The sequence below is a fragment of the Carcharhinus amblyrhynchos genome, chromosome 1 (genome assembly GCF_965287045.1).
Source record: "Carcharhinus amblyrhynchos chromosome 1, sCarAmb.v2.hapA, whole genome shotgun sequence".
NCBI classification, from domain to species: Eukaryota; Metazoa; Chordata; class Chondrichthyes; order Carcharhiniformes; family Carcharhinidae; genus Carcharhinus; species Carcharhinus amblyrhynchos.
The window spans coordinates 87,683,636-87,708,728 of NC_137324.1; the positions used below are offsets into that span (position 1 = coordinate 87,683,636).

The 25,093-nt window shown below is 43.0% G+C and overlaps 1 protein-coding gene and 1 pseudogene across 4 annotated transcripts in view; both read left to right on the forward strand.

Moving 5' to 3' along the window:
• pds5a (PDS5 cohesin associated factor A) overlaps positions 1-25,093 on the forward strand; it is a 219,673-nt gene that overhangs the window by 132,955 nt on the left and 61,625 nt on the right. For all 4 annotated transcript variants that reach the window (XM_080188570.1, XM_080188561.1, XM_080188579.1 and 1 more), the window contains exons 16-19: positions 7,048-7,187; positions 14,871-14,986; positions 19,280-19,385; positions 19,721-19,881. In XM_080188570.1, the coding sequence (XP_080044696.1) occupies positions 7,048-7,187; positions 14,871-14,986; positions 19,280-19,385; positions 19,721-19,881 (523 nt within the window). The remainder of the gene's footprint in view (positions 1-7,047; positions 7,188-14,870; positions 14,987-19,279; positions 19,386-19,720; positions 19,882-25,093) is intronic.
• LOC145348356 (nocturnin pseudogene) lies at positions 9,530-10,170 on the forward strand (annotated as a pseudogene).

The following is a 25,093-nucleotide window of genomic DNA, read 5'->3' on the forward strand; positions in this document are numbered from 1 at the left end:
GTCAAACACTGCTGGCTAGGGAACCAGTTCTAACCAGTTACCTAATTAACTACCCTGCAGGTGCCTTGCAGCAAGGGCCTTGTTTATCACTGGCTAAGACTGAAAAAAAATCTAGTTTTCTGTTACAGTTAAATACAAACTGCAAAGTTGTCTAGATTTTGGAAACAGACCCCCTCACCACATTCCCAGATTTGTGCACTCTGCCTTGCTGCATTCAGTCTCCTTTGCCACCTTTATATGACATGCTCCTGAGATAACTGGAATAAAGAGGAAAAATCATTTTGACCTTGAATTATTTGGCTTTGTAGTTCTTCAGGTATGTGGCAAAGTTGAATGTACATAAATTAAAAACTTACAATACCAGAAATTAGATTTTTTGCATAATTACATCACTGTTAAGGATGCCTTTTGATCCTGTGCATGATTATTGACACATTTTTATCTTTTAAATGTAGTGTGAAATTTTTTCCCCATTGCTTTTGCTTTTCTTTTCACTCATGCATTTTCGTCTTTTCTACATTTCTTTCCCACTCCCCAACCCAAAAAGTGCTATGTTTTATAGAGTATGATCCAATGATGTGGACTGAACAAATATTGCTAATAATAGATTTGTTTTAGGAAGTTGATGAAGTTCTTTTCCTGCCATGATATAATACTTCTCCTGTAAGATGCTCTACTTGGCTGACAGCGGCAAACATGAATAAATATAAAAAGCATTAATTCTTCAACTGTTATGTTCCATATACCATGGACAGGTTGAGTGCAGGAAAATCTGAGGAATATTTTTGTGTAACATTCCATCCATACATTGTTAGTATTAGTCATCATTTGCAAGTTTGTGATATAAAAATAATGCATCATAAATTTAATTAATCTGCAAGAAATTATTTAATTGGTAATCTACAAGAAATGATAACTCTGGGAAACAACAATATAAAGCAGAGTGTCAATTCAACGTCACCAAAGGAGCAGAAAAAGTAACCCAATGGAGCATGAGGGCCAATGTGTTATGCTTTGGAACAGTAGGATAAACCCACTGATGCATGCAATACTGCTCTTTGATTTCTGTTCTTTGATTAGTCGAAATCGGTTTGATTAATTCTTCCTCAGAGGAAAGCAATGGAAAATTTAATAATGAGTTAGGAGTGGTTGCTTTTGCCTCTCTGAAATGCTTGTTACAAAGTAGCAAAGGCAAGTGCAGATGTCTGTTGCCTTGGTTATGGCAGTAGTACCTCTATGAGAATGCCTAAAGAATAGATCAAAGTTCTCTGCAAGACCCACTTATTTTCACATGGAAGTAGATGAACAAGGAGTAGTGCTATTGGCCCTCATGTTAATGCCTTAGTGTCATATGCACTTATCACAGATCATTGTCTGAATACTTGACAGAATAGTTAAAAAAAAAACTGGCCTGTTCCTGAGATTATTTTTAACATCACTAGTAAATCCCTGCCCACATCTTCCAAAAGTAGAAATATAGGCTTACTCTGAGCAGCTTGCTGTGTTTACGATAAGTAATTCTTTTTTAAGGGCAATTTTTTTACAAGTTCACCCTCATGTCCCGCTATGGGTCATTAAATTTCCATGGTCTCGGCCTAATTTCCTGAAGAAGAAAGCTTGCTATAAAAGTGTTTGAAGTTCTGAAGTATGTTTTTAACAGTTGGTAGTATCTTGGTAAACTTTATTGCTTCATAAGCTGAACAATGCTCTCACATTATGAATCATTCAAAGGCCAACACAAGGGTTTCCCAAACCTTTTGAGTAATGGAACCTCTCCTGATTTCCTGAAAGCATTGGGGAACCCTAAGCATTCCCATAAATTTTAGCACTTCTTGTTTTGCCAAAGAAACATGGAAGATGGGAGCAGGAGGAGGCCATTTGGCCCTTCAAGCCAGCTCCACCGTTTATTACGATCATGGCTGATCCTTCAACTCAATAGCCTAATTCTGCTTTTTCCCCATTACCTTTGATCCCATTTGCCCCAAGTGCAATATCCGGCTGCCTCTTGAACACATCAAATGATTTGGCATCAACTACTTCCTGTGGTATTGAATTTCACAGGCTCACCACTCTTTGGGTGAAGAAATGTCGCCTCATCTCTGTCTTAAATGGTCTACGCTGAATCCTTAGACTATGACCCTGGTTCTGGATTCCTCCACCATCAGGAATATCCTCCCTGCATCTACCCTGTCTAGTCCTGTTAGACTTTTATAAGTCTCTACGAGATCCCCCTTCATTCAACTGAACTCCAGCGAAAACAATCCTGACCTAGTCAGTCTCTCCTCATATATCAATCCCACTATCCGTGGCATCCTTTGCTATACTCCCTCGAGAACAAGAACATCCTTCCTCAAAAAAGGAGACCAAAATTGCACACACTTGCCATAAAATAGGTGTGAACACCAAAATCAAATATTTTGCAGCTATAATCTATGCATGTGTTAGGAATTAGGAAGAGGCAGGCAGTCTCAAATCTGTTTGCCAGCAACACAGCTCCCTCACATTGACCCTGACCAAGCCATACACCCATTCTCCTTAACATTAACCGCTGGAGGTAGTACACACCTTAGGAGTGGATAATGTGGAATAATGAAAAAGTTTTCATTTTAAATAAAAAAACTGAGGTCTTACATTTTTCCCTATCTCCTGCCACCCCTGTGCGTGCGCACGCACACAAACACTCACTCACTCTTGCATCTCTTTTATTTACCCCTACACCCGTCCATGTCTATCTCACCCCTACACCCGTCCATGTCTATCTCACACCTACACCCGTCCATGTCTATCTCACACCTACACCCGTCCATGTCTATCTCACACCTACACCCGTCCATGTCTATCTCACACCTACACCCAGCTGGCACGCGCACACTCTCTCCGAGGTCCCCGCGCACGCGCCCCCCCCCCCCCCCCCCCGCCCGCACTCCCCCCTCCCCCACCCTTCCCTCCCCTCCCCTCCCCTCCCTCCCGACTCCCCTCCCACCCCCCCTCCCCTTCCTGCTCCCCCTCCCCTCCCGCCCCCTCCCGCCCCTCCCCTCCCTCCCGCCCCTCCCCTCCCTCCCGCCCCTCCCCTCCCTCCCGCCCCTCCCCTCCCTCCCCTCCCCTCCCGCCCCTCCCCTCCCGCCCCTCCCCTCCCCTCCCGCCCTCCCCTCCCCTCCCGCCCTCCCCTCCCCTCCCGCCCTCCCCTCCCCTCCCCTCCCTCCCCTCCCCTCCCCTCCCCTCCCTCCCTCCCCCCCCCTCCCCCCATCCCCCCCCTCCTCCCTCCCCTCCCCTCCCCTCCCCTCCCCTCCCCTCCCGCCCTCCCCTCCCCTCCCGCCCTCCCCTCCCCTCCCCTCCCGCCCTCCCCTCCCCTCCCCTCCCGCCCTCCCCTCCCCTCCCCTCCCGCCCTCCCCTCCCCTCCCGCCCTCCCCTCCCCTCCCCTCCCGCCCTCCCCTCCCCTCCCCTCCCCTCCCCTCCCCTCCCCTCCCCTCCCGCCCCTCCCCTCCCGCCCCTCCCCTCCCGCCCCTCCCCTCCCGCCCCTCCCCTCCCCTCCCGCCCTCCCCTCCCCTCCCGCCCTCCCCTCCCCTCCCGCCCTCCCCTCCCCTCCCGCCCTCCCCTCCCCTCCCCTCCCTCCCTCCCGCCCGCCTCCCTCCCCCCCCTCCCCCCATCCCCCCCCCCTCCTCCCTCCCCTCCCCTCCCCTCCCCTCCCCTCCCCTCCCGCCCTCCCCTCCCCTCCCCTCCCGCCCTCCCCTCCCCTCCCCTCCCGCCCTCCCCTCCCCTCCCCTCCCGCCCTCCCGCCCTCCCCTCCCCTCCCCTCCCGCCCTCCCCTCCCCTCCCCTCCCGCCCTCCCCTCCCCTCCCCTCCCGCCCTCCCCTCCCCTCCCCTCCCCTCCCCTCCCGCCCCTCCCCTCCCCTCCCGCCCCTCCCCTCCCGCCCTCCCCTCCCCCTCCCCTCCCGCCCTCCCCTCCCCTCCCCTCCCCGCCCCTCCCCTCCCCTCCCCGCCCTCCCTCCCCCTCCCTCCCCCTCCCTCCCCCTCCCTCTCCCTCCCCCTCCCCTCCCCTCCCTCCCCCTCCCCTCCCCTCCCTCCCCCTCCCCTCCCTCCCTCCCTCCCATTCCCTCCCTCCCTCTCTCTGTCTCTCAAACACAAATACACTCTTCCCTGCTCTCTGATGCCCACATATTCACCCCCTATCTCGCTCATACACAAACTGATCCCCACATCCACACATGCACTTGTCACCCTCTCCCACACGCATTGATCCCCCCCCTCCCGCGCTCCCCTCAGTCTTCCGCACATCCTCACTCCCCCCTCCCGCACACACTCAATTCACCCCCTCCTCTCTCATGCGTACGGGCACGTGTGCATTTCAAAGCTGAACAACACCCCCCCCCCCAAACACACACACACACACACCGCCTCCCCAAACAAAACCACGTCAGTCGGCATCCAGTGCTCCAAGAGACCTTGCTGTGATTGGTCTTTTTGATTATTGTAGTAATTTTTGAAATTGTTTGGATGTTGCTTCAAACCAGCGTTTGCTGGTCACATGGTGGCTGCCAGCTCCATGGGCCTTCAGGAGTCCGTGGATCCCTGTGTAGGAACCCCGTAGTCTACACTTAACCAGCTGTGAAGCCTTAGGGACACAAGACCTTGACTGTTAGAGTGGATATTAGATCACGTTATGTATCATTCTGATTTATTAGTTTACTGCTTGAGTAACAAAAACAACTAAGTAGACAAGTCAGTGGATTTCTCAGTAGAGAACATTAACTGTAACTGCAAACAATCATTTGAATAGAATACAGGTGGCTAGCATGAATATAATTTTACATGGCCAGAAGATCATAGAAATTGCCATTGAGTAAATTTGACAGAAAATGTTCAAGCTCCAATATCAATCTGTCTACCTCAGCTTCTCAATGTAACCAATCATGACTGTGCCTCAAGCTTAAGCAGTCTTGTGTAAGGCATTTGTACTGATTTTTTTTCAGTTTGGTGAAAGAAAATCCCTCAGTTTTAGCAAACTAAATCTCTTTACAATGTTGAGTACAACAGGGCAGTTCTTTCCCAATTTTTAAGCCTGAAGAACCGTTTTCTGATTTAAGTATATTTTTTGGAAGTCAACTGCTCACCATAGAATTAAATATCTGCTTCACATCAGAAGTATCAGTCAGCTTGAAAGTACTAGATGTTGTATTTAAGATTAACTTTGAAGCCAGTAAATCTACAACTGATAGTCATCCATCAACACCATAAGAAGACCTCTGCCTGACGTGTAAATGGGATCTTGCTCACTGGCTGCTGGGAGAGTGTAGTGATTCTTAAAGAAGCTGTCCTTATTAACCTGGAAAAATACACGTTCCAAGATTTGCTTTGACAGGATTTGGATTTTACGTCTTACTGTGCTGCAGTACATCTGTAAGATTTTTAGGTATTAGTTAGTCCAGTGACAATTGTCACACCACAGTTATACTCTGTGCCTGAAACTGCATAACAGTCAGCCCTTTTCCACAGTAATACTTCAAAACGTCCTGGAGTACAATTCAGTTGTCTTTAAATGTTCTTCTTGAGAATCTGTGATGGTGGTGTTGAGGTCATGATATTTGTCCACTACCACTTTTAAGCCTCTGATTTGGTTATCTATTTTGCTTTAAACTAAATGTGAAAGACTTCTGGATTTTGGATTTAGAAGAATTTCTCTCCCTGAGAAAGAACACCAGTTCTGTCTTTGATTACTTCATAGATATGGTCAAAGGCCTCTTTTGAGGAGTTAGAATCATAGAAAAGAATCCCTGCAGTACAGGAGGAGGCCATTTGACCCACCAGAACATCTTTTCCACCGCCCCCCCGTCCCATCCCCGTAACACATTGCATTTACTCTGCTAATCCCTCTAACCTACTCATATCTGGACACTTAAGTGGCAATTTACCATGACCTATCCACCTAACATGTACACTGTTGGACTGTGGGAAGCACCCAGAGAAATCCCATGCAGACACGGAGAAAATGTGCAAACTCCACATAGTCACTCAAGGCTGGAATCGAGCCTTGTGACACCAATGTGGCACCATGGTGCCCTTGTCCTAATGGATGTAGTTATGTTACCAACTAATGGTCTACGATATCTGTATTATACTTTGAGGGCCCATTGATATAAGTCATTCCGTGGACAATTTGCTTCCATTTGTCAAGCTTTAAAAATGTTCCTTGGCTGATAGCATGGTGGAATACCTTAGCATCTGCATTTTGACAAAGCTTTGACCTTTTTTAGACCATAATCAAATATTGTATTCTCTTCCAGAGATGGGCTGTTTTAAGACCCATGGTACGTGAAAAATAGTGACTAAAGAACAAAGTTAGTTTCTTCTCCATTGGGCCTAGCAATCATTCTTCTAGCAGTTATCTTCCATGTATCTTTATTTCACACCCACCTTCTCTCTGGACATTGGTCTGGAGGCCACTTGGAAGTTCTTCAGTTTATTTGCCGATGGTATACATGCATGCTTTGTTTTCATTTTAATTATAGAAATAATGAAACTTTTAAATGGCAAGTAACATATGTTGTTGTCATTAGTTAACCATATTACTGATGACTAACTATCTGCTTTTTCAACAAAGCAAAAAAAACCTTTACAAATGAAACCCTCCCACTTGGGTGAAATGTAGCCTTGTGCTCACATTTGGTTAGCCTTATGCTTCTTTACCAACTGGCTGAAGAAAAAATGAAGATACCAACATGAGGGCAACACCGTTTTAGAGCGTGGGCTGAGGAGGTCACGGGTTTCATTTGAAAAATTTCCTAAAGGGGCAAATATCCCTTTGGTTTCTCAGTTTAATTTTCCTGGTATGTAGAAGATAACTTAATTGAAGAGCAAAGCCAAATTGCTTAGGGGTAAGTAACCTACCTCTTTGAAATTTATAGGTGCAGAGATTAGAGATATTGACAAATTAAATTGGATTTTGGAAATGTTCAATAATTTTTAATAAAATTAAAAATTCCAGCTGCTGTAAGCAGTGAGTGTTGATTACTATCAACGAATTCAAAATTTGCTGTGTTTTTTGAACAGAAAATTTGCCGGACCCAGGAAAGGCACAAGATTTTATGAAGAAGTTTAACCAGGTCCTGGGTGATGATGAGAGGCTACGGGCTCAATTGGAGCTGCTGATTAGCCCAGCATGTTCGTGTAAACAAGCAGAAGTCTGTGTGGTAAGGGGACGTTATTACTTTATGTGCCTTTTGTCTTATTAAATATGTTGATAAGGTACAATTTCATTAACGATAAGCTGTTTTAAGGGGGAGTTAAATGTAAGTGAGGGAGGGATAGAAGGATATCTTGATGGATTGAGATAAAGGAAAGTGGGAAAAGACCTGTGTGGAACATGAACACTGGCATAGGCACATGACACACCAATCACTCTGATGAAGGGCCATCTAGATTCAAAACATAGAACATAGAAAAACTACAGCACAAACAGGCCCTGCGGCTCACAAGTTGTGCCGATGATATCCCTACCTACTACGCTTACCTGTAACCCTCAATTTCAATTTCTCAATTTCATGTACTCATCCAGAAGTCTTTTGAAAGACCCTATCGAATTTGCCTCCACTACCACCGACAGCAGCCGATTCCACTCACCCACCACCCAGTGAAAAACTTATCCCTGACATCTCCTCTGTACCTGCTCCCCAGCACCTTAAACCTGTGCCCTCTCGTACCAACCATTCCAGCCCTTGGAAAAAACCTCTGAGAATCCACCCGATCTATACCTCTCAACGTCTTGTACACTTCTGTCAGGTCAACTCTCATCTTTCATCTCTCTAAGGAGAAAAGACCGAGTTCCCTCATAAGGTATGTCACCCAATCCAGGCAACATCCTTGTAAATCTCCTCTTCACCCATTCAATAGCTTCCACGTCCTTCCTGTAATGAGGCGACCAGAACTGAGCACAGTATTCCACGAGAGGTCTGACTAGAGTCTTATAAAGCTGCAGCATTATCTCCCGACTCCTAAACTCAATCCCTCGATTGGTGAAGGCCAGCACACCATACGCCTTAACCACATCCTCTACCTGCAAAGCCAGTTTAAGAGTCCTATAGACCCGGACCCCAAGGTCCTTCTGAGCCTCTGTACTGCTAAGAGTCTTACCCTTGATATTATACTCCTTCGTCCCATTTGACCTGCCAAAATGGACCACGACACATTTATCCGGGTTGAAGTCCATCTGCCACTTCTCCGCCCAGCCTTGCATCCTGTCTATGTCGCGCTGCAATTCCTGACATCCCTCCAAACTATCCACAACACCACCAACCTTCGTGTCGTCTGCAAACTTACCATCCCATCCCTCCACTTCCTCATCCAGGTCATTTATGAAAATTACAAACAGCAAGGATCCCAGAACAGATTCCTGGGGCACTCCACTGGTGACTGGCCTCCATGCAGAAAAAGACCTATCTACAACCACTCTCTGCCTTCTGCGGGCAAGCCAGTTCTGGATCCACAAGGCAACAACCTGTTGGATCCCATGCTCTCTCACTTTCTCAAGAAGTCTTGCATGTGGGACCTTATCGAACGCCTTGCTGAAGTCCATGTAAATCACATCTAACGCGTTTCCTCCATCAACGTATTTAGTCACATTTTCATAGAACTCAACCAGGCTCGTAAAGCACGATCTGCCTTTGACAAAGCCATGCCGACTACTTTTGATCATACTAAATTTCTCTAAATGTTCATAAATCCTGTCCCTCAGGATCTTCTCCATCAACTTAACAACCACTGAGGTTAGACTCACTGGACGGTAATTTCCTAGGCTATCCCTATTCCCTTTCTTGAATATAGAACACAGAAAAACTACAGCACAAACAGGCCCTTCGGCCCACAAGTTGCACTGATCATATCACTACCTACTAGGCCTACCTATAACCCTCAGTTCTATTAAATCCCATGTACTCATCCAGAAGTCTCTTAAAAGACCCTAACGAATTCGCCTCCGCCACCACTGACAGCAGCTGATTCCACTCACCCACCACTCTGAGTGAAAAACTTACCCCGACAGCTGCTCTGTACCTACTCCCCAGCACCTTAAACCTGTGTCTTTTCGTAGCGACCATTTCAACCATGGGAAATAGCCTCTGAGAATCCACCCGATCTATACCTCTCAACATCTTATAAACCTCTAACAGGTCACCTCTCATCCTTTGTCTCTCCAGGGAGAAAAGACTGAGTTCCCTCAACCTATCCTCATAAGGCATGCCACCCAATCCAGGCAACATCCTTGTAAATCTCCTCTGCACCCTTTCAATAGCTTCCACACCTTTCTTGTAATGAGGCGACCAGAACTGTGCACAGTACTCCAAGTGGGGTCTGACCAGGGTCTTATAAAGCTGCAGCATTATCTCCCAGCTCCTAAACTCAAATCCCTCGATTGGTGAAGGTTTGGAGCAGGGCAGCCGCACCTGCACGTCACAGGAGTGATGCTTGAAGTGTGTAGTAATCGTGCCTGCGCGTCAGAGGGTGGTGCTGGGAGTGGGTCTGTCATCCCTTGTGTTCCATGGGAACCAGTACCAACAGGTTGTACAGTGCTCTGGCTTCAACTTTAACCAATAACAGAATATCACAGCCACGGGAGTATGGTGTAGAGACAGACTTGGAACCCGTTGATCCAACGGACCCCAAAGATCTCCTTAAAGAATGCCAGCAGGTCCTTGAAAACCGTCCACCCAGACTTCAGCGAGATTTTTTTGTTTCTAAAGAAACGTAATCTTGCCAATGACTCTCGTCCGGTCAAAGTCCTGCAATGGAACATTCTAGCACAAGCTCTTGGAGAATGGAAGGACAATTTTATAAAGTGTCCAAGGGAAGCTTTGAACTGGTCAGAACGTAATACCTTATCTTGGAGGAGATTCTGACGTACCACCCAGATATTTTGTGTCTGCAAGAAGTGGACCATTACTTTGATACCTTCCAGCCAATTCTCAGTGGGTTAGGCTATCATTCAACCTTCTTTCCTAAGCCATCATCTCCTTGCTTGGATGTGGAACATTACAATGGGTCAGATGGATGTGCTTTGTTTTTTCTGCGGGAGAGGTTTGAATTGATAGTGCCACAATTAGACTGGCAGCCAGAATGCTGCAGACCAATCAGGTAGCTATTGCCCAAACCCTCCGGTGTATTCAAACCAGCAGGATATAGGAACCGCATTCACAATCCTCTGCAACCTCTCCAGTCTCCATTGACGACGCAAAGATCATCACCAGAGGCTCTGTAATCTCTTCCCTGGCCTCCCACAGTAACCTGGGGTACATCCCATCTGGTCCCGGCGATTTATCTATCTTGATGCTATTCAAAACTTCCAACACATCCTCTTTCTTAATGTCCACATACTCAATCTTTTCAGTCCGCCGCAAGCCTGCAGTACAACCACCCAGATCTTTTTCAACTGTGATTACCAAGGTAAAGTATTCATTAAGCACCTCTGCTATTTCCACTGGTTCTGTACAAACTTTACCACCTTCATATTTTATCGGTCCTATTCCTTCACATCTCATCCTTTTACTCTTCACATATTTGTAGGACGCCTTAGGGTTCTCCTTAATCTTATCTGCTAAGGCCTTCTCATGACCCCTTTCTGGCTCTCCTAATTTCCTCCTTAAGTTCCTTCCTATAAGCCATCCCTAACATCTCCCAGCTCTCTGAACCTTTTGTATGCTTTATTTTTCTTTTTGACTAGGTTCATTACAACGTTTGTGCACCATGGTTACCGTAACCTATTAAAACCTCCAATGGATTAATAATAATATTAAATAATAATTAACATGTTGCCCTCATGTTGGTATCTTCATTTTTTTCAGCCAGTTGGTAAAGAAGCATAAGGTTAAGCAAATGTGAGCACAAGGCTACATTTTACCCAAGTGGGAGAGATTCATTTGTAAAGTTTTTTTTTGCTTTGTTGAAAAAGCAGATTGTTAATCATCATTAATACGGTTAATTAATGACAATGTCAAACATTGGTTCTGTTCTCACCCCACAGGTGCTGTCAGATCTGCTGAGATTTTCTGGCGTTTTGTTTTTGCACCAAATATCCTGTTTTAGTGCTGTCAATTTCGTAGCATAGTGCGCTGTATTTTGTTGTAGCAGGGCATGTGATCTGCCACAATTTAGATATGCACCTACATCCTTCAGCTGAAAAGGTTTCTGGCCACAAAGTTTTTTGAAGTGCAAACTGACAGTGGTGCAGAGGAAAACATCATTTGGGATCTGAATGAAAAGTGCAACCAACAAGACATCACCATAACCTGTAATGTTTAAGGATTGGAAAATAAAAAGCTGAAAAACTGAGCCAAAAACAGAAAATGCTCACACATCTCAGCAGTTCTGGCAGCATTTGTGAAGAGAAAATAGAGCCAACATTTTGAGTCTGGGTGATACTACTTCAGAGCTGAAGACAAAGAAAATAGAATGAGACTTATACTGTAGCTGGGATGGTTGTGTGTTTGACCAAGATGTCATAGACATTCTTTACTTTATTTCTTCTTATCTTATTAATCCATTTTTATTACTTTATATTCCTATATATTTTTAACTTTAATTTCTTCCATTGTTTCATTTGTAAATCCACTTCGAGTTTGTTCCCCCACCCTTCTTGGGCTATCTGCCACAGGCTGTACTTTGACATGCTGCACCTTTGTTCTGCCATTTACACATTCTGATTTTTTATTGGATGCTATTAGCACCATTCTGAACCTTTATCATTACCATTTGCACTCCCTTTGACTTTTTGCCCATGACTCACCCTCAGGCTTCTAGTATAAATCACATCCTATTTTATTTATCCTCAGCTCTGACGAATTATCATCCTGACTTGAAATGTTGGCTGTGTTCTCTCTGCACAGATGCTGTTAGACTTACTGAGATTTTCCAGCATTTTGTTTCTATTTCAGATTCCAGCACCCACAATATTTTGCTTAGTGCTGAACAATTGAAAAGGGCAAATCTAATACCAGATCAGACACAGAAAGGGAAATAAAAGATTTGATTGTGAGAGAAGGAAGTGGCAGAAACGGAAATAGAAAGAAATGTAAAATTACAATTTTGACATTTTATAAATCTCTTAAAATAATTCATAAACTGAAGGACAGAGCTTTATAATGGTTAATTTTCAGTGCGATAAAGGGTGATTGGCAGTCATAAATTTACCACATTGTTGAATGGGTACTTCTGTTTATAATTAGTAGCCTGAAGTATCTATGATGAATTTGGTTCATATCTACCAGTTTAATGCAGTACTGCATTCCGTATATGGCAGTGGTATGAGGCAGTGGAATGCCATTTATTGCCATGTGTTAAATGCCATTTATAGAAAGCTAGTGATGGAGTGGTGCAGCTCAGACACCAACATTAAGATATTCAGATTTATCCACATATCTGTTGTTTGCTTGAAATTGCTGTACCATATAGATATAAATAACAGTGAAAGCAATTCGCCTTACTGTTATTTTGATGGCAAATTTTGGCCCTGTGTTCCTTCAACACACTTTTTCAGCAGACATGCAATCTGTTTCTTCGCACTCAAATATTAATTTGGTATATTTCTCAAAAGTTTGGATTTATTACTCTTTGGGTGTAAAGCTTAGTGTATTTTTGTTTAAATTAACAAGAATGTAGATTCTCTTCAACCCTGCTCACAATTTTATTTGCAAGCATATAGAACGAAAAATTCAAAGCTGTATGGTTACTGCATTCACCCTATACACCTTTGACATCTCAACAAAAATCAAATGACGTTGGTCGCAAAGAAAATAAACCTTTGCATAAAACATGCTTCAAAGTTCCTTTAAGGATGTTCTCCATTTTGAAAGGAACTAACCATCACCCTAACTTTGTTCAAAACAATGGATGAAGGTAAAGTCTAATTGATGGTCTCTGACTCTACAAATACCATCCTTCCATCAGCACAAATGTCACCATTCTGTACCATACTTCACCATATTCTCAAGACATGTCCTGAGCAGCTTTGATTTTTCCAGAATGTCTGCCAGTTGAGTAAAAGTTCTGATTAGTCAAGCTTGTCCAACCATTTCACATGAGTGGCTGTGGTTCAAGTATTTTCTCATTCAAGGGCCTGATGAGCAAATTTTGGACAGATTAGATTTGGTACAGCACTCTTCTGCAGTGTGTGTGGTTCTCTAATTCTATGACTTTCAAAAGAAAATGGAAATGTGGAGAAAGGAAACAACCATCTGAACAAAACAAATTGTCAAAGCAATAAATTTATCATTTTTTTTAAATGAACGAGTAATAAAGATGACCATTAGAGCATGAATGTGTTTGTGTCCGTCTTACCCAAAATGCTTATTTTCTCAAAACTACCAGAACTACTCCACTCTGCTCTGATCCCTCTGCTGCAGCAACTGTCACTCTGCCATCCTGACTCATAATGAGGGCCTTATCTTAACCTCGCCCCACAGGTGGGGAATCACGCGCCAACCTGACTGGCACCTCTCTCTTCCCTGCTTGCACCCAACCCCATTGAACGAAGCACATTGCTTGCTGCTCCTCCAATTAGACACAGCTTCTGTTCCACATTTGCTGTTGATAGGGTCACGAATAGGATAGAGAAATGAGCAGGTGACTAGAGGAGCAGCTCTTTTCTCAGTCGTTAACTTGTCCTTACCTGGATTTTGAACACTTGCTCTATGGGCCGGATAATGACTCACGGGCTAAAGGTTGGACAAGCCTGTGATAGATTCTTGTTCCACCTTTAAAATGATCTGAATGATTGAAAGCAATAACCAACAACACTAATTTTTTAAAAAAAAGATTAATTCTACTTGTGAAATACTTAACAGGTGGCACTTATGTTTATTTGTATGTCCTTGCACTTAGTGGTACAGTGCATTGATAATTGTTAATCCACTGCTTAGAATCATAACTAACTTATCACTAAAAATAGCAAATTATGAATAACTATTAATTATGGCTATTTCTGCACTAGTAATTTTTTGCACTTTTTTTGCAACGTTTTTCTTGTTTTTGTAATATGAGCATTGCAGGCGAGGCTAGCATTTGTTTCCCATTCCAAAATGTCCTTCAGAAGGTGGTGGTGAACTGTCATCTTGAACCACTGCTGTGTATCTGATGCAGATTCTCCCACACTTAGAAGTGGGTTTCCAGGTTTTTAGTCCTGTGACACTGAAGGAACACTGATGCAGGACTGTAGAACTTTGATCAGCTCCATTGATTGTGGGATCACTTTGCCCTGTATCCAACCCTCACTGTTTGGCATACAAGTAGTCCTGTGTGATGGTTTTCCCAGTTGGCACCTCATTTTTAGCTATGCCTGGTATGCTCTTCTGCACTTCGCACTGAATCCAGGTTGATTCCTTGACTGGACTGGTAGGCTGACTAGTGTGACGGACCATGCAGTTACAGTGGTGGAATACTATTCTGGCACTTTGCGCTTTGTTGATACCAATGCCTTTTTTCAACTGCTAGATCTGTTCTGAATCTGTCCTATGTTGTAGTACACAGCATGATGGAGAGTGCTCTGTGTGAAAATAGTGCCCTTTCTCTGAAAGGACTGTGCAGGGTCATTTCACAGGACAGATAAGTATTAACCACATTGGGTTTGAAGTTACATACAGGCCAGACTTAGTAAGGAAAGCAGATTCCTTCCCTGATGGGCATTAGTGCATGTGATAAGTTTATATGACAATCCAGCAGTTTGATGGTCACTATTATTGAAACTGGCTTTTTTTATAACAGGATTATGAATTAAAATTTGAATTCCACTGCCTGCTATTCTTTCTGGAGTATTGTCCAGGCCTCTGGATTACTAGCCCATTAATATTACCACTACACCATCACTAAATAATACTTTTCCTTTTTATTAGAGAGAAATTACACGTAAACTAGCAAATCCCAAACAGCCCACTAATCCCTTCTTGGAAATGGTGAAATTCCTACTGGAGAGGATTGCACCAGTGCACATTGATTCAGAAGCTATAAGGTATGCTTTTCAAAATATTTGTTATTTGTAAAACAGTATTTTGCAAAGTTTGTTAATGCTAGGTATATGGCTGGAATATTTGTTGTGTGAATTAGAGAGGTGCGAACATCAGAGTAATTATAATGGGGAACTTCAAATGACCTGAATTTGGAGTGCAACAGTGATAATGTAAAGGGCAGATAAGGGCAAAAATTTCTACATTGTGTTCGGGCACATCTTTGACAGTGTACATGTTCAGTCCAACAAGAAAGGATGCACTGTTAGACCTAGTTGTTGGAAATGAGGTGGGCCAAGTAGATCATGTGTCAGTGGGGGAACATTTAGTGATCATTATATTATAAAGTTTAGGATAATAATAGAGAAGAATAATAGGCAATCCAGAATAAAAATCATTAACTGGGAGAGAGTTGGCTTCAATGGGTAAGAACGGTGTGTGGCCAGTTAGACTAGAATGAAAAGTTGGAGGGGAAAACTAACTGAATAATGACTTGCCTTCAAAGCAGAAATGGTTGGAGCACAGTGGGAGTATATTCCCTTAAAAGGGAAAGGTAGGGCAAATAAATCCAGAGCTCCCTAGATGAAGAATGAGATAGAAATTAAGTAAGAAAAAGTGTGCTTATGACAGGTGTCTGTTAAAAAGTATAGTTGAGAACCAAGAGGAATAAAGATAGTTCAGAGGGCGAGGTGAAAAAACACATTAGGGAAACAAAGAGGTGTTATGAGAGAAACGAGCAGCCAAAATAAAGGGGAATCCCAAAGTCTCTGTGTATAAATCATAAAAGGGTGGTCAAAGGAGTAGGGTTGATCAAGGAAATTTATAGATGGAGGCTTGAGACTTGGCTGATACTTTGCATCTGTCTGTACCAAGGAAGTAGATGAGCCCCAGGTTGTGGCAACAGACAAGGAAACTCTCTGGAAGAGTCCAAATTCATTAAAGGGAAGTGTTAAATGGACTGTTGGCACTTGAAAAGAACTGCAATCAGATGAGATGCACCCAAGAATATTGAAGGAAGTGAAAACAGAAATTCCAGGGGTGCTGCCCAGGTTCTTCCAGTCTTTTCTGAATCCGGGAGGGGTGCCAAAGGAGTGGAGAATTGCAGATGTTACGCACTTGTTCAAAAAAGGTTGTAAGAAAAGCCCCAGCAATCACAAACCAGTTGGTTTAATATCAGTGGTGGGTAAGCTTCTAACGAACAAGATAGAATTAGAAATCACGTAGAATTGATAGTCTTGTGATACAGTGTGGGTTTATTAGGAAGCGCAAACGTGTGCCACACGCACGCAGGCCACATACACCCTCATGCGTCTATCAACCACACGCGCACTCACTTCTCTCTGGTGCATGCATCCCTTTAATATTTTTTGGAAGAAACTGTTTAACTGTTAAGAGTGAAAGATATTATTTAATTAACATTAATACTTGAATCAACTTATTTTCTCTTTCATTCAAGTGTAACATTACTTGATGGTTCATTACCTTACTGGTTCTGTCATTGTTTTTTTAAGGTTGAACTCACTTTATGTACAGTGTTTCAGTTCTATATATACTGCAACTTAGCATTAGAAGTAAATTATTTCACGTTGTACTGACTATACTGTAAATCCAAATCCAGAAGCTGGGTGTGAGCTAGCAGTAAAATGAATTAGAGTGAAAATCTCTGAAGCAACTGAATTCCCAAGTTTCTGATACTCTTGTCAGCTATATAATGGAGAGTTTCATTCGCCATGATGGGCAGGGCTAATTAGGGGATGTAATTGCTGTGTCAAGAGCACCTACTCAGAGGATAACCATCCCTGCAACCGTTTCTTAAGGATCAAGGCATATACTCAGGGGCTTGTATTCCTGCCATGTCTAACTGCAGAAAAATTGGACACAATCTTATCAGCTTTTTTGCTGACAAGCACCAAAATTGGAGTTTGAAGCAGTTATTTTCATTTTCCAGGATTCCTGAAATATCAGATTTATTGTCACATTTATTGCCCATCTTTTTAAATTATTTTTATTGAAGGTTTTTCATTTTTAACAACACAACAAATTCTCAAGGATTGGTACAGTACAGCAAAACAATTTTTAAATAAATACCTGTAGGAAGAGACAGAAAAAAACTAACACAATTGGATCAGATTATACATTGACAAACAGCAGGGAATATCAGGATGACAAGATAAAGCCATGACCACGTGGCACAGTGGAGCATACCCTCACCCACATACAGAGCTATGCAACATACAGAATCGCCCGTGGGGTCAGACACAACCTAACAAGACTCAAGTCAGCATCCTAAGACCCCTAACTGAGGATGCTGCTCAAACCCCACCAAGGGAATTAAGGGTTATGGGGAGAAGGCGGGAAAGTGGAACTGATCCACTTCAGATCAGCCATGATCTTATTGAATGGTGGGGCAGGCTCGAAGGGCTAGATGGCCTACTCCTGATCCTATTTCTTATGTTCTTATGTTATCAACACGACACCACCATTTCGCCTCATCAAAGAAACCCTGACATCATGATAATATACTCACTATATGTTTCTGTATATTCCAAAACACAAAATACCATGTAGTCGTAGTCACTATTCGCGCAGCCAAGGAAATATGGGAGCCAACCCAAGAAAACAGGATAACCAAGGATTTATGACCATGCCAAAGTGTGCACCAAAATATATTTCTCCCATGACAATAAAACCCAGTCTGTCTGTACCTTAACAGGAGACCATCAGGGATTCTTTAACCCCAGGGTTTTTTCTCATCTACTTTGAGGATTACAAGCCATTACCACTATCCTGCTGTGGCGCCACTCATCCATAAACAGAGCAAAGGGTACCAAAAAATATACTTCATAGTAAATGCAAGGATTACAGCACAACAAAATAAAAAGACTAAATATTGCATAACCCTAATGTCATGCAACCAACCTAGCATGCTCCCCAGTAGAACAAAGGAGACCCATTATCGGTCCACAGTCAAGGAAATATCTCCACGCTGCACAGTGGGCAGACCATATTACCCATCTTACTCCCCCAGTACCACACTTCAAGACTAAAATTAAATTCAAATGGTATCATACTCTAAACTAAGGTCTCCTTTAGTCCACTGTCAGAGCATACTGATGGATAACTTCCATCATAAGAAAACACCCCTGATCTTTAAAGGATAACAGCTGATGTATGCCTAAGTGCTCATACAACATGCACCCTTGTCAGAATAACAGACAATGTTATAAAATCAGGAGTACAATCACAAGGAATAAAAGTCCAGGGTTAGTGATGAACTGCAGGATGTTACAACCATCTGTTGAGCTTGAAAAGGCCAAAGCTGTGAAATGATTGTTGAGCAATATCAAGAATTCATCTAGAAATTCCATCGAACTTGAAACACGCAGCCTTCAAATGGAGGTTGTGAAAGCATGGCAGCCAGTTCTCAAATTCAGACTACTGCATGGGGAATTCATCCCCAGTTCCTTTTGGGGGGTGGGTGCAGGCTGGTGCACAGACATTCCTTCTATTTGATTTAACCAGGCTGTTTACATAGCATGCAGTATGATTTCCAAGGACTGAAAGTGAGTCCCCACTAAGGAAACTGCACGCTTGACTAACAGGATTCTTTTCTCTTCAAACATTTTCTTTTGGATATTTTGCAGTTCATTGTTGTGGGCACCAATGATCTGTGCCAGGGAGCTGAGACTGTCATCCAAAACTTTAGTTAAAGGGCAACCATCATTTCAATATACATGATGCTGCCAAAGCATGAGCCTGTTCACCAGCAAACTTGCCACTGCGAACAAGGCCCAACCCCAGCCACCTCCAACCATTATGATCAAACAAGGATTTTCTTGACTTTACTAGGCTCTCCAGTATCAAAAATTTAACCAGGATTTTCCATGCCCATAGTATGGAGTATACTTTCTGAAATTAAATAATTATACGTTGCGAATGAGAATGAAAAAAGGATTGGGAGATGAATAGCGCCAGATCTTGAGGAAATGCGGCCGTTCCCATGCTAATATCACATGACCCAGTATGTCTATCTTTGAATAGGTAATATGATAAAATGAGATTCTGGATCATCTAATTTAGCACCCCGCAAAGCAGTCTCTGGTAATTAAAACAATTTGCATTTATATTTTGCCGTCAACACAAAAAAAAACCCACATGAGTTCACAGGTAGAAGGAAAACATGGAAACTGCTCCCTAAGTTATATGCAGTTCATAAAAAGTCTGCATTCCTACAATTCACTTGTTTTAATTCAAATAGCCTTAACTGTTAAGCTACAGATGTTTTGTGTATTTTGCAGCTCTTTAGTGAAACTGATGAACAAATCCATAGAAGGGACTGCAGATGATGAAGAAGAAGGTGTGACACCTGATTCTGCAATCAGGGCAGGCTTGGAGTTGCTTAAGGTATTCACCTATGAAAAGTTTAGATACTGAAACGCTAAACTTCAAACCAGTTTAAACACTGGGTTTCAGCATTTTCATTTGTGTAGGACCTCCAAGAATGGCGACGATCTCGTCACTGTAATATTTGTAACTTGGCAAACTAGTCTAATTTCTCTTTATTCTCCAATTAACTTTTTGCTTTGTGAAACTTTCAGTAATTTGTTGCTCTCATGATTCAACTTCTAGGTCTTGTTTTAAGATTATTTTGGCAAGATGGTTTATTAAAAAAAGAAATAGGGGGGGTTGTGTTCAAAAACAAAAGTTAATTGAATCTTCTCCCTATCACTGTCCTGCAGGTTTTATCGTTCACGCATCCAACCTCTTTCCACTCGTCAGAGACATATGAATCACTGTTGCAATGTCTAAAGATGGAAGATGATAAAGTAGCAGAAGCTGCCATTCAGATCTTCAGAAACACTGGACACAAAATAGAAACAGACCTCCTACAGATACGTTCGTAAGTTTCTTATTTGGAAGAAAACGTTTTTTGCAAGGGAAAATTTATGAAATTTTGTGTGTTCGAAGTAGTCAGTTATAGATAATGCAATTGTAGAAAGATTTATTTACGTGCATGAGCAGATGGCTTGTAACGTTGATCTTCATAATTCATTGGCTATACCATCTGTCTTTCAACAGTTGAGTTTGTAGTGCAGATTGGACTGCTCTACTTTTTTGTTTTGTATCTGTGCCATGTTGTTCTTCCTTTTTGTGTTTTGTCTGGTTTCTATTTATTGTTCCTGTTTATTTTCTTTTATACGTTGGCCATATAGTCCATAACTGCGGGAGTGATACGGGTATAATGGGAAGGATTAGGGGCTGACATTGGCAGCAGAAAAGGTCCATGTGAAACAGATGGTTCTTTAGCCACCTTGTCCCAGGTCTTCTCCTCCAATCATATAACTCATTTTGTGCCATCCATTTTGTACTATATCCCCATCATGCACACTAACTCTAGATACTAGTTTTATACGTTATAAGTACCATTGTGTAATATTCTCTCATCTTTTATGGTATCATTTTTGCAACTTCTATTCATTTCTTGAAGTGCATCTTACTATCTGTTTGCTTCCATTCTTAGTCACTGCTGGACCTTTTGGTGCTCTTTTCCAGTTTACTAGCTATATTTAAAACCCACACAGTACTTCTACAATTTATCTGCCAGCTGGGTGAGACTTATTTTATTCTTTCTTGGGGTGTGACTGTCGCTGGCTAGGCCAGCATTTATTGGCCACCCCCAAATTACCATTGAGAATGTGATAGTGAGCTCCTTCTTGAATTGCTGCAGTCCATTTGGTATCATTGGAACAGGAACCCCTGCGGGTTCAGTAATGAGGGAGAAAATTAGGTATTTGAAAATAAATGAATGTTTTTCTTAAGGATCCAGTAACATTAAATCATGACAAAGGATTCAGAAATATAATCCATTGAATCACACACAAGTTCTTTGTACTCAGATTGGGTCAAGCACTAGCAAACACAATCACTGGCAGTCTTTGCCCTTCCGTAGCTCTGACATGTTCTCTGCACATATGGCTACATGCATATATGTGAAGCTGAACAGTGATATCTAACCTGTTCCATGCAATTTAGATATCTTGTGTATCACAATGTATACACTCATCGCTTCACCCAAAAGTCATGCGATATCCTGGCAAAGGCGGAATATTATAGGAGCAGGAAGAAGCTAGTAACATGTTGGGCCAGTTGCAACATTCAGTGAGATCATGACTGATCAATGACCTAATGCCATTTATCTGCCTTTATTCCATTTTTCCATCTTTGTTCTATAATACCATAATACCTTGTGGGTAGCAAAAAAAAACTGTAATCCTCTTTTTTAAAAGCAACAATTAGTCTTGCGCTAATTACCATTTGGACAAGAGAGTTACAAACATGTTCCACCCTTTGTATGTAGAATTGTTTTGTAATTTCTTGCCTGAAAGGTCTAATTTTTATACCATGTCTCCAAGTCATGCCAGCGAACAGAAGTAGTTTCTCTCTGGCCTTTTTGTTCCCTTTAAAACTTTTGATTCGATGACTTCTGAACCTTTTAAAATCCAAAGAATATAACTGTAGGTGGTGAAAGCTCTTTGATTTTAACTCTGGAAACCCAGGGATCATGCTTCTAAATCTATGCTACATGTCTTCCAAGGCAGTATTCTTCCTCTGATGTGATGCTAGGCTATCATTAATTCCCCATCACTAATCGCCCCTAAGAAAATGGTGGTGAGCCGTTGCCTTAAGCTATAGCAGTCTATGTGGTGTAGGTGCTCTTGCAGTGATGTTGGAAAGGGAATTTCAGGGTTTTGATCTAGCGATAATGAAAGAAGTGTGATACCATTCCAAGTCAGGATAGTACGTGGCTTGGAGGGGAGCTCGCAAGTTATAGTGTTCCAATGCATCTGCTGCCCTTGTCCTTCCAGGTGGTGGAGGTCATGGGTTTAGGAGGCACTATTGAAGAAGCCTTGGTCAGTTACTGCAGTGCATCTTGTAGATGGTACACACTGCTGCTACTTTGCATTAATGTTGGAGGGAGTGAATGTTTAAGGTAGTAATTAGGTGCCAATCAAGTGGGCTGTTTTGTCCTGGATGGTGTCATTTCTTCAGTGTTGTTGAAGGGGCACACATTGGGGACTATTCTATCTCAGTCCTGATTTGTGCCTTATAGACAGTGGACACACTTTGGGAAATCAGGAAGTGAGTTACATGTCACAGAATTCCCAGTCTCTGACCTCCTGTATTCATATGGCGGGTGTAGTTCAGTTTCTGACTGATGGTAATGCCCTGAGTGTTGATAGAGAGCATTCAGCAATGGCAGTGCTATTGAACGTCAAGGGGATTGAATCCAAATGTTTGGATTCTCTCTTGTTGCTAAGATCATTGCTTGACACTTTGTAACTTGACACTTATCAGCTGAAGCCTGAATGTTGTCTCTGTCTTGCTGCATTTGGGTGCAGGCTGCTTCAGTATCTGAGGAGCCACTAATGGTGCTGAACATTGTACAATCATCAGCGAACAGCCCCACATCTGATATAATAAAGAAAAAGTCATTGCTGAAGCAACTGACAATGGTTGTGCCTCAGACACTATCCTGAGGTACTCATGCAATGATGTCTTGCGATTCAGCTGAATGACCTCCTACAATCACAACCATCTTCCTTTGTGCCAGGCATGACTCCAACCAATGGAGATTCCCATTGACTTCAGTTTTGCAAGGGTACTTCGTTGTCACACTTCATCAAATGCTGCCTTGATGTTAAAGGCTGTCACTGTAACCTCATCGCTGGAGTTCCGCTCTTTTGTCCACGCTTGGACTATGACTGAAATGAGGTCAGCAGCTGAGTGAAATTGGCAGAATCCACACTAAGCATCAGTGAACAGGTTATTGCTAAATAGTGGAGCCTGATGGCACTGTTGACAACTCTTTCCATCACTTGCTGATAATTGAGAGTAGACTGGGACAGTAATTGACCAGGTTGAAATTGTCCATTTTGTGGACAGGATGTACTTTGGCGAGATTTAGGATACATAGGTTGAAGTAGGAAACTGCAGGGGCTGGGAACAACTGAAATGTGAAGCTTGTTCAAGGAGCAGCTACTGCGAGTCCTTGATAAATATGTACCTGTCAGGCAGGGAGGAAGTGGTCGAGCGAGGGAACCGTGGTGTACTAAGGAAGTTGAATCTCTGGTGAAGAGGAAGAAGGAAACTTATGTAAAGATGAGATGTGAAGGCTCAGTTAGGGCACTGGAGAGTTACAAATTAGCCAGGAAGGAGCTAAAGAGAGTTAAGAAGAGGACACGAGAAGACTTTGGCAGGTAGGATCAAGGAGAACCCTAAAGCTTTCTATAGGTATGTCAGGAATAAAAGATTGATTTGGGCAAGATTAGGGACAGTAGTGGGAAGTTGTGTGTGGAGCCTGAAGAGATAGGAGAGGCACTAAATGAATATTTTTTGTCGATGTTCACGCAGGAAAATGTCAATGTAGTTGAGAATACTGAGATACAGGCTTTTAGGCTAGACGGGATTGAGGTACATAAGGAGGAGGTGTTAACAATTCTTGAGAGTATGAAAATAGATAAGTCCCCTGGGCCGGATGGGATTTACCCTAGGATTCTCTGGGAGGCTAGGGAGGAGATTGCAGAGTTTTTGGCTTTGATCTTTATGTCGTCATTGGCTACAGATATAGTGCCGGAAGACTGGAGGATAGCAAATGTTGTCCCCTTGTTCAAGAAGCGGAGTAGGGACCATCCTGGGAAGTGTAGACCGGTGAGCCTTACTTCTGTTGTGGGCAAAGTTTTGGAAAGGATTATAAGAGATAAGATTTATAATCATCTGGAGAGAAATAATTTGATTAGGGCTGTCAACACGGTTTTGTGAAGGGTAGGTTGTGCCTCACAAACCTTATCGAGTTCTTTGAGAAGGTGACCAAAGAGGTGGATAAGGGTAAAGCAGTGGACATGATGTATATGGATTTTAGAAAGCATTTGATAAGGTTCCCCATGGTAAGCTACTACAGAAAATACGGATGCGTGGGATTGTGGGTGATTTAACAGTTTGGATTAGGAATTGGCTAGCTGAGAGAAGACAGAGGGTGGTGGTTGATGGGAAATATTCAACCTGGAGTTCAGTTACTAGTGGTGTACCACAGGGATCTGTTTTGGGGCCAGTGCTGTTTGTCATTTTCATAAATGACCTAGATGAGAGTGTAGAAGGATGGGTTAGTAAATTTGCAGATGACACTAAAGTCGGAGGAGTTGTAGACAGTGAGGATGGATGTTACAGTTTGCAGAAGGACATAGATAAGCTGCAGAGCTGGGCTGAGAGGTGGCAAATGGACTTTAATGCAGACAAGTGTGAGGTGATTCACTTTCGAAAGAGTAACAGGATTACAGAATATAGGGCTAATGGAAGGACTGTTGGTAGTGTGGACGAGCAGAGAGATCTTGACGTACATGTGCATAGATCCCTGAAAGTTGGCACCCAGGTTGATAGGGTTGTTAAGAAGGCGTACGGTGTGTTAGCTTTTATTGGTAAAGGGATTGAATTTTGGAGCCGTGAGATCATGTTGCAACTGTACAAAACTCTGGTGCGGCTGCACTTGGAGTATTGCATACAGTTCTGGTCGCCACTTATAAGGAAGATATGGAAGCATTGGAAAGGGTGCAGAGGAGGTTTACCAGGATGTTGCCTGCTATGGTAGGAAGGTCTTACGAGGAAAGGCTGAGGGACTTGAGGTTGTTTTTGTTAGAGAGAAGAAGGTTAAGAGGTGACCTAATTGAGGCATACAAGATGATCAGATAGGGTGGACAGTAAGAGCCTTTTTCCTTGGATGGTGATGGCTAACATGAGGGGACATAGCTTTAAATTGAGGGGTGATAATTATAGGACAGATGTCAGAGGTAGGTTCTTTACTCAGAGGGTAGTAAGGGCATGGAATGTCCTGCCTGCAGCAGTTGTGGACTCGTCAACTTTAAGGGTGTTTAAATGGTCATTGGATTGGCATATGGATAATATTGGAATAAAGGGTCATTAGATTGGTTCCACTGGTCGGCGCAACATTGAGGGCCGAAGGGCCTGTACTGCGCTGTAATGTTCAATGTTCTAATGTTCTACTTGAGAAATCTTTCACGCTGTCAGGTGACAGTGTTGTAGCTGTACTTTGGCTCCGA